The sequence below is a fragment of the Leuciscus leuciscus genome (assembly GCF_965113295.1).
Source record: "Leuciscus leuciscus genome assembly, chromosome: 3".
NCBI classification, from domain to species: domain Eukaryota; kingdom Metazoa; phylum Chordata; class Actinopteri; order Cypriniformes; family Leuciscidae; genus Leuciscus; species Leuciscus leuciscus.
Genome location: NC_138727.1, coordinates 55,245,859 through 55,263,617, shown reverse-complemented (window position 1 = coordinate 55,263,617; position 17,759 = coordinate 55,245,859). Strand labels below are relative to the sequence as shown.

At 33.0% G+C, this 17,759-nt stretch overlaps 2 protein-coding genes across 2 annotated transcripts in view; one reads left to right on the top strand and one right to left on the bottom strand.

Moving 5' to 3' along the window:
- The window catches only part of LOC309493637 (uncharacterized protein), a 186,651-nt gene that overhangs the window by 95,898 nt on the left and 72,994 nt on the right, over nucleotides 1–17,759 (top strand). Inside the window, exon 4 of the mRNA XM_082162791.1 lies at nucleotides 16,575–16,613. Within this exon, the coding sequence (XP_082018917.1) occupies nucleotides 16,575–16,613 (39 nt within the window). The remainder of the gene's footprint in view (nucleotides 1–16,574; nucleotides 16,614–17,759) is intronic.
- Nucleotides 5,998–17,759, bottom strand: part of LOC309493775 (uncharacterized protein) — a 111,553-nt gene continuing 99,791 nt past the window's right edge. The window contains exon 4 of the mRNA XM_082163018.1: nucleotides 5,998–6,539. The gene's annotated coding sequence lies outside the window, so the exon portion shown is untranslated. The remainder of the gene's footprint in view (nucleotides 6,540–17,759) is intronic.

Genomic DNA, 17,759 nt, shown 5'->3' with positions numbered 1-17,759 from the left:
AAAATGACAAAAAAAAAAAAAGTTGCTGTGAAGTTTGAAAAAATACCAAAAAAAAGTAGCTGTCAGGTATCAAAAATGACAAAAAAAGAGTTTCTGTCATGTTTGAAAAATGACAAAAAAAAGTTTGTCAAGATTGAAAAATGACCAAAAAAAAGTTGCTGTGAAGTTTGAAAAAATACCAAAAAATGTTGCTGTCAGGTATCAAAAATGACAAAAAAAGAGTTTCTGTCATGTTTGAAAAATGACAAAAAAAAAAAGTTGCTGTGAAGTTTGAAAAAATACCAAAAAATGTTGCTGTCAGTAATCAAAAATGACAAAAAAAGAGTTTCTGTCATGTTTGAAAAATGACCAAAAAAAAAGTTGCTGTGAAGTTTGAAAAAATACCAAAAAATGTTGCTGTCGGGTATCAAAAATGACAAAAAAAGAGTTTCTGTCATGTTTGAAAAATGACAAAAAAAATAAGTTGCTGTTTTTTTTTAAAAAATACCAAAAATTTTTGCTGTCGGGTATCAAAAAAGACAAAAAAAGAGTTTCTGTCATGTTTGAAAAATGACAAAAAAAAAAAAAGTTGCTGTGAAGTTTGAAAAAAATACCAAAAAATGTTGCTGTCAGGTATCAAAAATGACAAAAAAAGAGTTTCTGTCATGTTTGAAAAATGACAAAAAAAAAAAAAGTTGCTGTGAAGTTTGAAAAAAATACCAAAAAATGTTGCTGTCAGGTATCAAAAATGACAAAAAAAGAGTTTCTGTCATGTTTGAAAAATGACAAAAAAAAGTTTGTCAAGATTGAAAAATTACCAAAAAAAAAGTTGCTGTGAAGTTTGAAAAAATACCAAAAAATTTTGCTGTCAGGTATCAAAAATGACAAAAAAAGAGTTTCTGTCATGTTTGAAAAATGACAAAAAAAAAAAAGTTGCTGTGAAGTTTGAAAAAATACCAAAAAATGTTGCTGTCAGGTATCAAAAATGACAAAAAAAGAGTTTCTGTCATGTTTGAAAAATGACAAAAAAAAAAAAAGTTGCTGTGTAGTTTGAAAAAATACCAAAAAATTTTGCTGTCAGGTATCAAAAATGACAAAAAAAGAGTTTCTGTCATGTTTGAAAAATGACAAAAAAAAAAAAGTTGCTGTGAAGTTTGAAAAAATACCAAAAAATGTTGCTTTCAGGTATCAAAAATGACAAAAAAAGAGTTTCTGTCATGTTTGAAAAATGACAAAAAAAAAAAAGTTGCTGTGTAGTTTGAAAAAATACCAAAAAATGTTGCTGTCAGGTATCAAAAATGACAAAAAAAAGTTGCTGTGAAGTTTGAAAAAATACCAAAAAAAAGTAGCTGTCAGGTATCAAAAATGACAAAAAAAGAGTTTCTGTCATGTTTGAAAAATGACAAAAAAAAGTTTGTCAAGATTGAAAAATGACCAAAAAAAAGTTGCTGTGAAGTTTGAAAAAATACCAAAAAATGTTGCTGTCAGGTATCAAAAATGACAAAAAAAGAGTTTCTGTCATGTTTGAAAAATGACAAAAAAAAGTTTGTCAAGATTGAAAAATGACCAAAAAAAAGTTGCTGTGAAGTTTGAAAAAATACCAAAAAATGTTGCTGTCAGGTATCAAAAATGACAAAAAAAGAGTTTCTGTCATGTTTGAAAAATGACAAAAAAAAAGTTGCTGTGAAGTTTGAAAAAATACCAAAAAATGTTGCTGTCGGGTATCAAAAATGACAAAAAAAGAGTTTCTGTCATGTTTGAAAAATGACAAAAAAAGAGTTTCTGTCATGTTTGAAAAATGACAAAAAAAAAAAAGTTGCTGTGAAGTTTGAAAAAATACCAAAAAATGTTGCTGTCAGGTATCAAAAATGACAAAAAAAGAGTTTCTGTCATGTTTGAAAAATGACAAAAAAAAAAAAAGTTGCTGTGTAGTTTGAAAAAATACCAAAAAATTTTGCTGTCAGGTATCAAAAATGACAAAAAAAGAGTTTCTGTCATGTTTGAAAAATGACAAAAAAAAAAAAAGTTGCTGTGAAGTTTGAAAAAATACCAAAAAATGTTGCTTTCAGGTATCAAAAATGACAAAAAAAGAGTTTCTGTCATGTTTGAAAAATGACAAAAAAAAAAAAGTTGCTGTGTAGTTTGAAAAAATACCAAAAAATGTTGCTGTCAGGTATCAAAAATGACAAAAAAGAGTTTCTGTCATGTTTGAAAAATGACAAAAAAAAAAAAAGTTGCTGTGAAGTTTGAAAAAATACCAAAAAAAAGTAGCTGTCAGGTATCAAAAATGACAAAAAAAGAGTTTCTGTCATGTTTGAAAAATGACAAAAAAAAGTTTGTCAAGATTGAAAAATGACCAAAAAAAAGTTGCTGTGAAGTTTGAAAAAATACCAAAAAATGTTGCTGTCAGGTATCAAAAATGACAAAAAAAGAGTTTCTGTCATGTTTGAAAAATGACAAAAAAAAGTTTGTCAAGATTGAAAAATGACCAAAAAAAAGTTGCTGTGAAGTTTGAAAAAATACCAAAAAATGTTGCTGTCAGGTATCAAAAATGACAAAAAAAGAGTTTCTGTCATGTTTGAAAAATGACAAAAAAAAAGTTGCTGTGAAGTTTGAAAAAATAGCAAAAAATGTTGCTGTCAGGTATCAAAAATGACAAAAAAAGAGTTTCTGTCATGTTTGAAAAATGCCCAAAAAAAAGTTGCTGTGAAGTTTGAAAAAATACCAAAAAATGTTGCTGTCAGGTATCAAAAATGACAAAAAAAAGAGTTTCTGTCATGTTTGAAAAATGCCCCAAAAAAAGTTGCTGTGAAGTTTGAAAAAATACCAAAAAATGTTGCTGTCGGGTATCAAAAATGACAAAAAAAGAGTTTCTGTCATGTTTGAAAAATGACAAAAAAAGAGTTTCTGTCATGTTTGAAAAATGACAAAAAAAAAAAAGTTGCTGTGAAGTTTGAAAAAATACCAAAAAATGTTGCTGTCAGGTATCAAAAATGACAAAAAAAGAGTTTCTGTCATGTTTGAAAAATGACAAAAAAAAAAAAAGTTGCTGTGTAGTTTGAAAAAATACCAAAAAATGTTGCTGTCAGGTATCAAAAATGACAAAAAAAAGTTGCTGTGAAGTTTGAAAAAATACCAAAAAAAAGTAGCTGTCAGGTATCAAAAATGACAAAAAAAGAGTTTCTGTCATGTTTGAAAAATGACAAAAAAAAGTTTGTCAAGATTGAAAAATGACCAAAAAAAAGTTGCTGTGAAGTTTGAAAAAATACCAAAAAATGTTGCTGTCAGGTATCAAAAATGACAAAAAAAGAGTTTCTGTCATGTTTGAAAAATGACAAAAAAAAGTTTGTCAAGATTGAAAAATGACCAAAAAAAAGTTGCTGTGAAGTTTGAAAAAATACCAAAAAATGTTGCTGTCAGGTATCAAAAATGACAAAAAAAGAGTTTCTGTCATGTTTGAAAAATGACAAAAAAAAAGTTGCTGTGAAGTTTGAAAAAATACCAAAAAATGTTGCTGTCGGGTATCAAAAATGACAAAAAAAGAGTTTCTGTCATGTTTGAAAAATGACAAAAAAAGAGTTTCTGTCATGTTTGAAAAATGACAAAAAAAAAAAAGTTGCTGTGAAGTTTGAAAAAATACCAAAAAATGTTGCTGTCAGGTATCAAAAATGACAAAAAAAGAGTTTCTGTCATGTTTGAAAAATGACAAAAAAAAAAAAAGTTGCTGTGTAGTTTGAAAAAATACCAAAAAATTTTGCTGTCAGGTATCAAAAATGACAAAAAAAGAGTTTCTGTCATGTTTGAAAAATGAAAAAAAAAAAAAAAGTTGCTGTGAAGTTTGAAAAAATACCAAAAAATGTTGCTTTCAGGTATCAAAAATGACAAAAAAAGAGTTTCTGTCATGTTTGAAAAATGACAAAAAAAAAAAAGTTGCTGTGTAGTTTGAAAAAATACCAAAAAATGTTGCTGTCAGGTATCAAAAATGACAAAAAAGAGTTTCTGTCATGTTTGAAAAATGACAAAAAAAAAAAAAGTTGCTGTGAAGTTTGAAAAAATACCAAAAAAAAGTAGCTGTCAGGTATCAAAAATGACAAAAAAAGAGTTTCTGTCATGTTTGAAAAATGACAAAAAAAAGTTTGTCAAGATTGAAAAATGACCAAAAAAAAGTTGCTGTGAAGTTTGAAAAAATACCAAAAAATGTTGCTGTCAGGTATCAAAAATGACAAAAAAAGAGTTTCTGTCATGTTTGAAAAATGACAAAAAAAAGTTTGTCAAGATTGAAAAATGACCAAAAAAAAGTTGCTGTGAAGTTTGAAAAAATACCAAAAAATGTTGCTGTCAGGTATCAAAAATGACAAAAAAAGAGTTTCTGTCATGTTTGAAAAATGACAAAAAAAAAGTTGCTGTGAAGTTTGAAAAAATAGCAAAAAATGTTGCTGTCAGGTATCAAAAATGACAAAAAAAGAGTTTCTGTCATGTTTGAAAAATGCCCAAAAAAAAGTTGCTGTGAAGTTTGAAAAAATACCAAAAAATGTTGCTGTCAGGTATCAAAAATGACAAAAAAAAGAGTTTCTGTCATGTTTGAAAAATGCCCCAAAAAAAGTTGCTGTGAAGTTTGAAAAAATACCTAAAAATGTTGCTGTCGGGTATCAAAAATGACAAAAAAAGAGTTTCTGTCATGTTTGAAAAATGACAAAAAAAGAGTTTCTGTCATGTTTGAAAAATGACAAAAAAAAAAAAGTTGCTGTGAAGTTTGAAAAAATACCAAAAAATGTTGCTGTCAGGTATCAAAAATGACAAAAAAAGAGTTTCTGTCATGTTTGAAAAATGACAAAAAAAAAAAAAGTTGCTGTGTAGTTTGAAAAAATACCAAAAAATTTTGCTGTCAGGTATCAAAAATGACAAAAAAAGAGTTTCTGTCATGTTTGAAAAATGACAAAAAAAAAAAAAGTTGCTGTGAAGTTTGAAAAAATACCAAAAAATGTTGCTTTCAGGTATCAAAAATGACAAAAAAAGAGTTTCTGTCATGTTTGAAAAATGACAAAAAAAAAAAAGTTGCTGTGTAGTTTGAAAAAATACCAAAAAATGTTGCTGTCAGGTATCAAAAATGACAAAAAAGAGTTTCTGTCATGTTTGAAAAATGACAAAAAAAAAAAAAGTTGCTGTGAAGTTTGAAAAAATACCAAAAAAAAGTAGCTGTCAGGTATCAAAAATGACAAAAAAAGAGTTTCTGTCATGTTTGAAAAATGACAAAAAAAAGTTTGTCAAGATTGAAAAATGACCAAAAAAAAGTTGCTGTGAAGTTTGAAAAAATACCAAAAAATGTTGCTGTCAGGTATCAAAAATGACAAAAAAAGAGTTTCTGTCATGTTTGAAAAATGACAAAAAAAAGTTTGTCAAGATTGAAAAATGACCAAAAAAAAGTTGCTGTGAAGTTTGAAAAAATACCAAAAAATGTTGCTGTCAGGTATCAAAAATGACAAAAAAAGAGTTTCTGTCATGTTTGAAAAATGACAAAAAAAAAGTTGCTGTGAAGTTTGAAAAAATAGCAAAAAATGTTGCTGTCAGGTATCAAAAATGACAAAAAAAGAGTTTCTGTCATGTTTGAAAAATGCCCAAAAAAAAGTTGCTGTGAAGTTTGAAAAAATACCAAAAAATGTTGCTGTCAGGTATCAAAAATGACAAAAAAAAGAGTTTCTGTCATGTTTGAAAAATGCCCCAAAAAAAGTTGCTGTGAAGTTTGAAAAAATACCAAAAAATGTTGCTGTCGGGTATCAAAAATGACAAAAAAAAGTTTCTGTCATGTTTGAAAAATGACAAAAAAAAGTTTGTCAAGATTGAAAAATGACCAAAAAAAAGTGTCTGTGAAGTTTGAAAAAATACCAAAAAATGTTGCTGTCAGGTATCAAAAATGACAAAAAAAGAGTTTCCCAGCTAACACAAATACGTGACTGTTACGTAACTGCAACGTAATCTGGTGACCAAACTTTCGTCCTGGCGTCCTATTATTTTGTTTGATTCTAAATATTTGCTTTTATTTTTTGCTGTTTTTTTGTTGTGAATTAGTAGCTTTTCAGTGATGTTCTGAATTAATCTGTTTATTTAAATATTTGTGATTGTCACCATTGTTGAGATTCATACGCTGATTGTTGATATCTGTGTGTGTCAGCATAAGCTAATTTTTTTATCTCATGTTTGTTAAAAGATTTAAACTGACTGTTATAATATTGCTAGATCTCATGCGCAGAAACACAGGGTTTGTGATGTGAAGATATTAATGGATCAACACAATTGTTAGATTCCAAAAACATCAGTGAAACAGGTTATTTCATGATGATTATAAAACCATCAACAGGTAACCATCATCACCTGATCTCATTTCACTTTAGCTTTCTTTGCTACTGCAAATGTGTTTGACAAACACACTGTCACAGCGGCCAAAAAAAAGACAAAAGATATAATAAGAGTTAAGAGCCCAACTAATGGAAACACGAATCACTGTAATGGTGACTTTAAATGAAACACATTAGAGTTAAACCTCTGTTAATTCTCAATACAAACTTTTGTAGACGTCTGACAGAAATAAAGTCAGTCTGGTTAGTAATAAGTGAAGCTGGTAATTCTGTTTGTGGAGTTGTTTAATCCTCCTCTGCTGAGATCTTCACAGATTTAATGTCTTCTTTTCTCTTCAGTTGATTTCATCTAAGGCTGTGTCTAAAGTCAGTTGTAGTTCTTGTGTTTCTCTTTCCTTCAGTGATTCTGCTTGTTAACAGCAGGTGTTCATAATTAATGCTCAATCATCACTTAATGATCTCATTAACTTCAACACTGCTTTAACCCTCTGAGGTCGAGAAACGCGCCGACGCGTTTTGCTGGATTTTTTTTCACATAGCAGCAACATAAACTTAAATTACTCCGTCATTTATGGTTATACAGAAAAAAGAAATATAAAAAAATAATCTGTGATATTTCTACTTTTGTATGTGTCCACTTACAATCAAATCAAAACATTGTGCTTTTGTAAAATAAAGAAAATAAACAGGGTGTGCGTTCTGCCTCTCCGTCGCGGTGAACTTTTTTTTCTTGAGCACGTCTATAAACTGAAACATAACTCAGCGAATACTTCTCACACATTTATGAGCCATATACCTTTATACACATTTAAGTGTGTACTTTTAAATGATCGGATTCAAACTGAAAACAAATATTCTCTGTTTAAGTAATTTGTATAAAACCAACAGGATGTCCAGTATCTCAAACGCTTGCTAATTACTTTTTAATTCGACACGCCCACTCGCGCAAAAGAGATTCACATGCAAATCTCCACATGGAGCGTGAACGCCCTCGTTACCTCAAACACAAAACACCAAAACACTTCACAAGTCTCTGCTTTTCGTCGAGTTTGGAAGACACGTCTGAGCTTACATTGGATTTACCCCCAGAAGAAGAAGAACGCGATTTGAAGACAAGAAAGATGTAAGGTAAGAAATTCTTACTTATTAGTTTATGGTATTGTTGCATAAACTTCACATTGCAGTTGAACTGTTGCTAGATATATGGTGAATATTATACTATTTAGACCCGTGTTTCCTGTTAAATACTGTTTGTGGATATCTGCTCAAACATAGATATGTATAACCATAATGTTTAATATTTTGGAGCGCGATCGCGTTTGAATGTATCATATTTTGGAGCGCGATGGCGTTTGAATGTATCATATTTTGGAGCGCGCTGTGGGTTTTAATGTATCATATTTTGGAGCACGATTGCGTTTGAAAGGAAAAATGCACCAAACATTAGGCTTTATGTTTTTACTATTATCTCATTTCATATCATCATAACGAATGGAAACATTTGAAGTAACATATGATAATCAATATATTTTTCTCTAGCGTAGTTGTTCTTGAAATCTTTTGGAAGATTTCATTTATTGTTATTATTATTTTATGCAGCACTGCGTAGCCTATGCCTACAAGGCACAACAAACCTGGTGTTCATTATATATTGTTGGAAACGTGTGTGTGTGTGTGTATTCTGTGAATTTTAAAAAGAAATTTTAACCAGAAAAATCTAAAATCTATTCCCAAAATCGTGCATCCCTACAGTTTCTCTTGATATCAGTATGTTCACAGTTTTTTCTTTTTTTTTTTCTTTCAGGGACCAGATGCAACTGAGTCCTGCTGACTTCAACATTCACATGAGTCTCTGTATATGAACATGGTAAAGTGAAAATCAAACACCTTGGAAATGAAAGGTATGTACAATGTTTTTAGGAATGGCACAAAGGTCTCTGTCTTTGGATCATTGTTTTCGGTCCCACTTTATATTAAGTGGCGTTAAGTACTATGTACTTACATCAAAAAATAAGTACAATGTACTTATTGTGTTCATGTTGTATTGTAAAACACTTTTGCTGCTATTGAGGTGTGATACGGGTAAGGTTAGGGACAGGTGAGGTGGATTGGGTAGGTTTAAGGTGTAAGGGAAGGGTCAACTGTGTAATTACAAATGTAATTACATAAATTAATTACAGCTGTAATTACATGCAGGAATTTTTAAAATGTAAGTACAATGTAAAAACATGTAGTTACACAATAAGTACATTGTATCAAATTATTAATTTCAATGTAAGTACATGTAAGTACATAGTACTTAAAGCCACTTAATATAAAGTGGGACCTTGTTTTCAATGTGCTCTTTTGTCATTTGTATTTTTGGATTGTGTTGTGTTGTAAATAAATCCAAACAATCTAAAAGCCATTCTTTTTTAAATCTCCTCATTCTTTGTGCAAGGTTGCTCTGAATGACAGGGCCTGATCGCTCCTAATAGGGCAGTTAGGGGAGTGTCTTTGTCTTTCTCAGGTGTGAAAAGCTTACATATTCATGAGATGATCACGCCCCTTCGCATATGGCTTTGTCACACAAAACACGTCTTAGAAATTTTAAATCAATATATTGTCTTATCTGAATGAGCAGTCAGGGTGATTTTCACATAGTTTTGGACCAAATATTCTAGGCCATGTCATACAATTTTCAAAAGTCTTGTGAAGAAATAATCAGTATGGGTTTCATGGCCTTATTTCAGTGAGAATTTTTTTTTGTATTTTCACAAACCACGCATAAATGTCATTATCTCAAAACTACAAACTTTTACATACATGCTGCTGATATATTATTGTAGCAGAGTTTGTGCTGAATACAGTGTAATTAGACTTTAGCCATGAAAATGTCACAAGGTACAGAAAAAAACACAAATGTCAGAGCATGTCAGACCACCTCCAGGGCCCAGAAAACAGCTCAGACCTCAGAGGGTTAACTCTGTAGTGTGCACACATATGAACACTGAGCAGTGTTAATTTAACATGGGCGTTTTTCTGTGTACTATTACATAAATCTTACCTGTTTCATTTACATATGACTGACAAATATAAATCACATTCAGTTTATTAATACAATTACATAAATCTTATCTGTTTCATTTATATATGACTTAAAAATATGAATCACATTCAGAGTATTGATTGGTTTATGTTACAACTATGTAATCCAAATGCTTGGGAATTTTACATGCAATTCAAATACATAAATCTTATGTTTAGACACAATTTTTTTTTTGAGTGTATATGCCTCTGCCTACGTTTGCAAAGAGTAGAACATTTTAATTTGATTCACAATGAAAAGTTTCAATTAGTTTACATGCAATGAGTAGCCTAGTTTTGGTTGTTGTTGGTGGCGTTATTGCATCCTACAATGCAAAATTGTTCCCTCGCGATTGGAAGCTCCTGTAGCCGCCGCATACGCATTTCAAAACATCGCAACATGAAATGCCACAAAAAGTGGTTTGTGAATAGGTCTTAGTGAGTTAGTAGTCCTCTCGACTTCTTTTAAGCTGTCCCAGGCTTAGGTGCTACTTGTAGGGCTAAAATGCTTCGTGAATTACTCTTAGTCAAAAAAATTAGGAGTCCTAAAGTTACGAGGGACACGCCCATGAGTTGCTCCTAAATTCACCAGTTAGGAGCTACTTTTAGCTTTAAAATTCTTTGTGAATACGGCCCCAGACCTTGAATAAAATCAGACTGCTACATGATAATATCTTTATTATAAAGAAGCTGACAACATATTTCATCACATTTTCTTTTGCTGTTCTCACCATAACAAAAAATTACAGCTGCCAGGGAAAACCTAACATTAAAAAGTCAAGACCAAAGTGCCAACACTGACCTCCACAATGGTGACCAAACCAAACTATTACTTTCAACATCTAAACCTCTTTGAAGAGGTTCAGTCCTGTGTCTGCTAGGAAACTCCTAAAACTGTATAAGAATGTGTAGCACTTTCTAAGTGATCTTATGAACCACTGACAGCTCCTAAATAACTGGTTTGTAAATAATGCAATTCTTCATTTAGAAATGATAAATTGATCTTTCATAAAGTATGAAAATACAATTATTAAACACATTATAGATATGCTTATAAATCAAGAAAAAAAGCATATATAGCTGTATTTATAAACTGCTTATTAATGTCTATTAACGCTTTATAAATGATGAATTAACTGTTTACTAATGCTTAACTAATGAGCGTACAGTTATTATAAAGTGTTACCCAAAAATCTGTTAGCTGGGGTTCCTGTGGGGTTGAAAGGGTTAAAATGGTGAGATGTTCAAATCCGTTTTCTGTTATGAAATTGGATGTTTTCCACCAGTTGTACTGCTTCTACAACATTTTGTTCTGTATTGGAGCATTTGAAAACTGGTTTTCAACTGTTAAACAACACAACCCTTTATTGTCTTGTAAAGGATACACAAACAATGTTCAGCATATTCCTGAAATTATGTAAATAGTGTTCGACGAAAGCACAGTGTTAAAAGCCACAGTTTGTGTGAGGGGGCTGTGTGTTATTCTAGACTGAATGCAAATGAATCTTCCTCGGAGCTGCTGAAAAATAAGGAAAATTAGTTGCTTTGTTGTGTATTTGTTGCTTTTTTGACCCTGTTGAATCAACTTAGGGACTGTTTGTTTTTTATTTAAGGGGCCACCGGAGGAGTTTTGAGATCTGTTGTCAAAAAAGACATGACCCTCCCTTCGCCAGCAATACATTTTTCTATGACCCTCCAAAATGATTGTGAAAAAAGGCATGACCCTCCCCGATAATTTATTGATTAGCCTAGCCTACTTCTGTACTGGTTTGCGCTTGGCAAAGATGTTCAGATAGCCATTGTTTTTTTTTAAACCATAAACTCTTGCTTTCTCATCTTACTAGGGCTGTAACGATAGACCAAACCTGATTCGGTTCGTATCACGATTTTTTGATTTTAGATTTGAAAACAAATGTTTTCGGTGCTGATGCGGTGTGACTCGTTCAACTTGTGGGTGGCGCTGCCAACGAACAAAGCATATAAAACCTGTCACAAAGAACCGGCAAAAGTAATGATTATTAATATGTCAAATATAGCAAGGAGACATTTTAATTGTTTATTAATAAACACGTGTTTTCTGTGTCGACTGCAAAGATGAAGTTGACGATGCGTCGCGATCTTCTCAGAACGCGCCAGAGAGAAATGCACATTTCATAAGCAGAAAGCAGTCTGTTTTCCTTCGTTTTGAATTGTTACGTTTAAAAGTAGACATTTCAAGCTTTCTATATAGTTCTCAGGTCAGTGAGGCAAGTAGCATAGGCTACCCTATGCTGAGTTTCGGTTCATTTATGAGACAAGAGTCCAGTTCACTCGCCCGCGCCTCCGTGTCATGATTAGGCTATCTATTTTCTACTATATTTACTTCTTATTTATTAAATCCAGATGAAACATTGATTAAAATTAAGATACAATTAATATAAAAATGAAATTCACTTTAAAGAAAGGCTTTGTGCTTTCTGTTTGAGGTCTCTGTGAAATTTTTAAAGTCGCTTTCAGAGCAGTCATGTCCGTAATGGAGAACTGTCACGCCCGTAACATTGTTTTTTTTTTTTCTTGTTTTTTTTTCACATAAATGCGAACACGAAAAATAAAATAAAAATAATATTTTATGTTCTGTGGAGGCCGATCTTTATTCATCTGGTGGGTATATATCTTTTGGTTTGCACAGTGTAATTTATAGAATTACTAAAAAATATTTTGCCACCTAAAAGTTAAAGATTTTTTGTGTCACGTCACATGTGTATTTCCCTCATATTAAATATAAAACGCATGTGTAGACTGATATTTTTCTAATGTCTTGACTCCTTTCAGACGTTTCAAAATATTGGTATTAAATGCATTTTCTGAGAATTTATATTTCAAGTTTTGACTGCAAATGTCACGTCCATAACACTGGAATCGCCCAATTTTAACGAATTTATCCTCAACTAGTTTTTGTGGTGTAGGTCTACGTATTTTATTATGTTAAATTAAATAATACTAATAGTAATTTAAAGATGTGGTAGCCCTACATCTTACACATCGTGGAAACAAAATAAATGGAAACTAAAATATGGTAGTATCGCGCTATCAGCGCACATTCTATCAGCAGCAGTTCTGGCGCCTCAGTCCCAATACTGTAAAACTCGACGTACGTTCACATCACATGTTAATGCAGTGGTAGAGTTACACTCACAGGACACTGTGCAGTTATTCGCAATCACAAAAGTTCATTATTTGCTCGTGCTTTAAAGCTTTGCCGGGTAAACATTTCTTTGGCATTTTGTTCTGACATGATGCACTTTTTCTAAGCGGGAACTGAAGTGTGCCGCACACGCACAGTCAAACAGCTCCAAACTGGATTTTTGTTGGGTCAGACCCATCTGATATCGAAGGGGGGCTGATAACGCGAGATCAACATGGAGCTAAATGGAAAAAAAATAACACCAAATAAGCCACTTTGAAATGTTGCTGTTTTCATGAATATAAAAGTTGGGTGACCCTCCCCCTAGACTAAAAAAAGTTGGATGACCCTCCCCTCAACAAAGAATAAAAAGACATGACCCTCCCCTATTTTCCTCCGGTGGCCCCTTCCATAAATACCGAACGGTCCCTTAGCGGAACAAATAAATGGTTAAATAATAATAGTAATAAAAATACTTTTGTATTAGCTTAACATTAGGGTTAACTTGGGTTGACTCTTTTACTCCGCGGTGGATTTGCATATGTGATACAGATACAACATGTAAAGTAGTGAGATGAAACACTTGAGTATTCCAAGGTTTCAAAACATTATCAAAAGGAAATTGACATAATTTACTGAGCCTTTTTTTTTCATTCCAAACCTGTATGATTTTCAAAATTGGCCTTCAAGTGGTTCATGTTAAAAATCAGATCATTGACAAAAAGAACTTCATGTTGTACTAGTTTGTTTGGGAAACCTGGTTTAAAATGTGTTCAGAATTTGAGAGATTGATTTGTTTATAAAGAAATGTATGTTTCTATAGAACTATTTATGCATTCCATATTTGCATAAACAGACTCTGTGGACTTATTCAAACTATGACATAATTTTACAATGTAGAAACAATGGATTCATCTATTCACACCGGTCATGAATATTAGACATGCTGAAGTTTGTAATGAAGAGCAGTTTGATGATGATTTTGGTCACTTTGGTCAAACTTGGGCTTTAAACATTGAAGATGAATGTGAAGCTGTGGTCGTCTTTGCAAACCCACTTTTTGAGCACAACTTCGAAAATATGCATTATGACAAATATGAAGGTCTAAGATGATATAAAGGTCTAAGGATAGAGAAAAAACATAGTAATTTCATAGTAAATAGTAATTTTTTTATCTCCTTTAAAGCAAATGTACCATGTTTTTAGAAATGTGATCTTTGTATTCATTGTATTCATTAATTCATCTAAATTTGAATGTTAATTTGAATTTTAGCAGGAAGAGTTGACAAAATCTGTTTTGTTTTTTTCCTCATTGGATGAACAGAGAACGGTCATATAATCTTCTGACACACATATTTATGTGTAGTCAGTCTAGTTGGGTGAAGAAACTCATATCAGGTGAGTCTCTCTTTACTTAAATGAGAATTAAATGCTTTAGTGTTTCTATCAATCTACACGTTTTTGCAGTTTTGTCATTAATAGCTGTTTGTGAAACTGTAGAATACAGTATTTATGGGAGAAATTCAGTGAAAGCAAATGTAAAATTCAGTGAAAGTTTTGCTGCTATTAGATTAATGCTCTGCTTTTAACATGGTCGACACAGTATTCTGGTCTCCATTATAGAGAGTTGTGTTGGACTATGAGGCACTTTTTTAAAACGCTGATAACAGACCAACATTGAATCAAAATTGATATTTAAAATTTTTTCATCAGGTTTGCGCCTTGAAATCATTTCAATTATAAAAAAATATTTCAAGATGGACATTAAAATAAAATCACTATACAGTGATGATCACTGTACATCAGATTATATCATGATATACTGTAATCTGATATACAGTGATCATCACCCGACACGACTGACTGAAGTAAAAGTTGAGATGATATAGTGAAGTTATCTGTCCATCATTCTAATGAGGAAATAAGAAACCAGTTTAAAAAAAACTGAAATTTACATAAAAAAACGGCAGCTTTACCGTAAAAAATATGCAACATACCTAACATCAGGTGTCTTCAATAATGCTCAATCATCACTCAATCAATCACTTAATTATCTTGTTAAAGGTGCTCTAAGTGATGTCACGCGTTTTTTAGGCCCAAACATTTTTTGTCACATTCAGCAAACATCTCTTCACTATCCGCTAGCTGCCTGTCCCCCGAACACACTGTAAAATAACTAGTCTCTCTAGACACCACAGGCTCCACAAACGGCAACAAAAACAAACTGGGCTCACCCGTACCACGAAACATAACAAACAGTGCTCCAGCCAATCACCGACAAGAAGCATTGGAGGGTGGGGTTTGGGGGGTTAGTGCGCGTACACATGAAGGGGGTGTGTGGAGGAGAGAGAAGCATGAAGAGGGAAGTTTGAATTATGGCCGACACACGACTAATGAGACGACGTTCCGATGAACAAATTGCAAAGAAGAGGGACAAGGATAAGGAACGCGTGAAGTCCCGAATTTACATTGGAAAAAACTTCGGAAGGTGGCGAGAACTCCGCCGGCAGAAGGGCTTCCAATCCGACATTCAGTTGCTCTGTTTTTGCAGAACAGGTAAATCCATTTTTCTTTCTAAATTGACGTTCATGTTCGCCAAACCAACACAAGGATGTAATTAACAGTTAGCTAGAACTATGCAGTCAACGTTAGCTTTGGTGAATACAACATATATGTTTCTAGCAGCTAGCGATCAATCTCTATTGTAAATGGTCAAGCAAATTCACAGTAGGGCGACAATTTGTGTGAATGATTGTTTTCACCCACTGTTTGTTATGGATTTGAATGTTCATTTATAGGCTATTGACAACTTTGACTAAATTTGTTTACGACGCCGCCGTTGTTTATGCTCACTGGGACACGCGAAGCTAACGTTATCTTGCTATTATTGCGTCCTTGTATGGGAGCTATAGTTATAGTTATAACCTCAGGTGGCGAAACGATTTTAAGACAATGTTTCTCTTTTTCTGCATTCTGTTCTGCAATATATAAAAGCATTTATCTAACTTGGTGACATTACACATTGAATGAAGTATCAGTAAAACTTAACTTTGTTTGTAGTGACTACTTTGACTTTCCTTTATGCCGGAAGGGAGGGGAGGAGGGAGGAGACGGGATGAGGAGGAGGGAGGGTCTAGCTAGCCTCCGTTTTGTTTGACAACAATTCGAATGTCAACACTCCCGGCATTACTTAGAGCACCTTTAACTTTAACACTCTTGAGTCTGGAGCCAAATAAACTCCCAGTAGAGTTAATTTAACACTGGAGTTTTTGCTGTGATTTCTGATTTCACTAATTAGTTCTCTCTCCTGCTGAATTAACAAATCCAGGTGATTGGAACAAAATACTGAGGAGGACTTTTACTCTCTGAACCTGGACTTTCCATCTCTGTTTATAGCTGAGTAATTTGGGCTGTGACCAGGTCAGGACTCTTACTAACTTTTTTAAGGATAAAGCTTAATGAATAACTCTAGAGCACTTTAGATTCTTAATTTCTAGGAAAACAACAGAGCATTATTTAATTGGACCACTGATTTATCTAAACCCCAGTGAGGGGTAGGTTTAGGGGCGGGGTCAATTAGCCAATAGCCACCTCATAAACTATGAGAAATTGATCAAGTTGTTTCTTCCTTTATTGCATTGTGCTTGACAATAACGGTTTTAAAAGTCTCAATTTGAACTCTGATCCAAAATCATAAATGCTGTGGAATGTTTTACATGTGTGTTTGAAACAAAGAGAAAACAGCTTTTTTTAAGTCATGCGTCAGTACAATGGCTAATTTGTTTATTCTCTATCTGTAAAGGAAACTCGTTCTCTGAACTGGTTTGTGGATAAACAGAAATAAACTGACAATGGTTTCCTTTCATAAAGGTGAGTATTCTTCTTGTGTTTAAAGGTTGGCTCTCATTGCCCCAAAAACCTTATGAACTGTGAACACATGATGAATATAGTTTTCTCATACTCAATCCAATACAATTTCAGTTGTTTTTATTGACTTTTTCTTCATATTTCAGGTTTTATAAAAACTCATCCTCTCATCTCTGCTATTCTGTGTAAGTCTAAACAGTGTTTTTTGCTTTGTGTCTGTATGCTGATGTAATGACCAGTGAATCAGATCTGGTTTATCCTTCATGTCACTTCACACAGTAAATTCCCTGGGGCCGTATTCACAAAGAATTTTAAAGCTAAAAGTAGCTCCTAACTGGCGAATTTAGGAGCAACTCCTAAAAATAATGGGCGTGTCACTCGTAACTTTAGGACTCCTAATTGTTTTGACTACGAGTAATTCACGAAGCATTTTAGCCCTAAAAGTAGCACCTAAGCCTGGGACAACTTAAAAGAAGTCGAGAGGACTCCTAACTCACTAAGACCTATTCACAAACCGCTTTTTGTGGCATTTCACGTTGCGATGTTTTGAAATGCGTATGCGGCGGCTACAGGAGCTTCCAATCGCGAGGGAACAATTTTGCATTGTAGGCATAACTAGGGATGCAATAACGCCACCAACAACAACCAAAACTAGGCTACTCATTGCATGTAAACTAATTGTAACGTTTCATTGTGAATCAAATTAAAATGTTCTTCTCTTTGCAAACGTAGGCAGAGGCATATAGTGACAGATTAATTAAATAATGTTGCAAAGATATTGCATCAATCCATACGTTTCATTAGGCTACTAGGCTATTTGTTTTGCCTTACTCTTTATTCATTTAGGCTATTTATTCAGTTATTCATCATCTTCCGTCCTTCGCACTACTTGTGTAGTGCACGCATTCTCAGACCTGTCACCTGTCACTCATCATCGTAGGGGAGGTGTTTGGAATCATTCCCACGTTACAATCATCAGCCAATCAAGGTGGTCACTTCAGTCAAGCTTGTGCATGAGTAATGATGTCATCCATAGCAACGAAGACTCACTCTTAGTTTAGGAGTTGTCATTTTTCTTTACTAAGAGTAGGTCTGAAAGGCGTTGTGAATAACTTTTAAGAGAAAACTCCTAGCTAAAATCTTTTAGGAGTACTCCTATTTAGGAGTACTCCTAGTGATAAGATAAAATGCTTTGTGAATACGGGCCCTGGTGTTGAATTACCATCACTCAAGTGTTCATAATGCCTAGTTCACACTACACAACTTTAAACGTCGGCAGATCACTGTGCTGTGTAGACTACATGACTTGCTCTGGAGTCTTGACGTCGTTG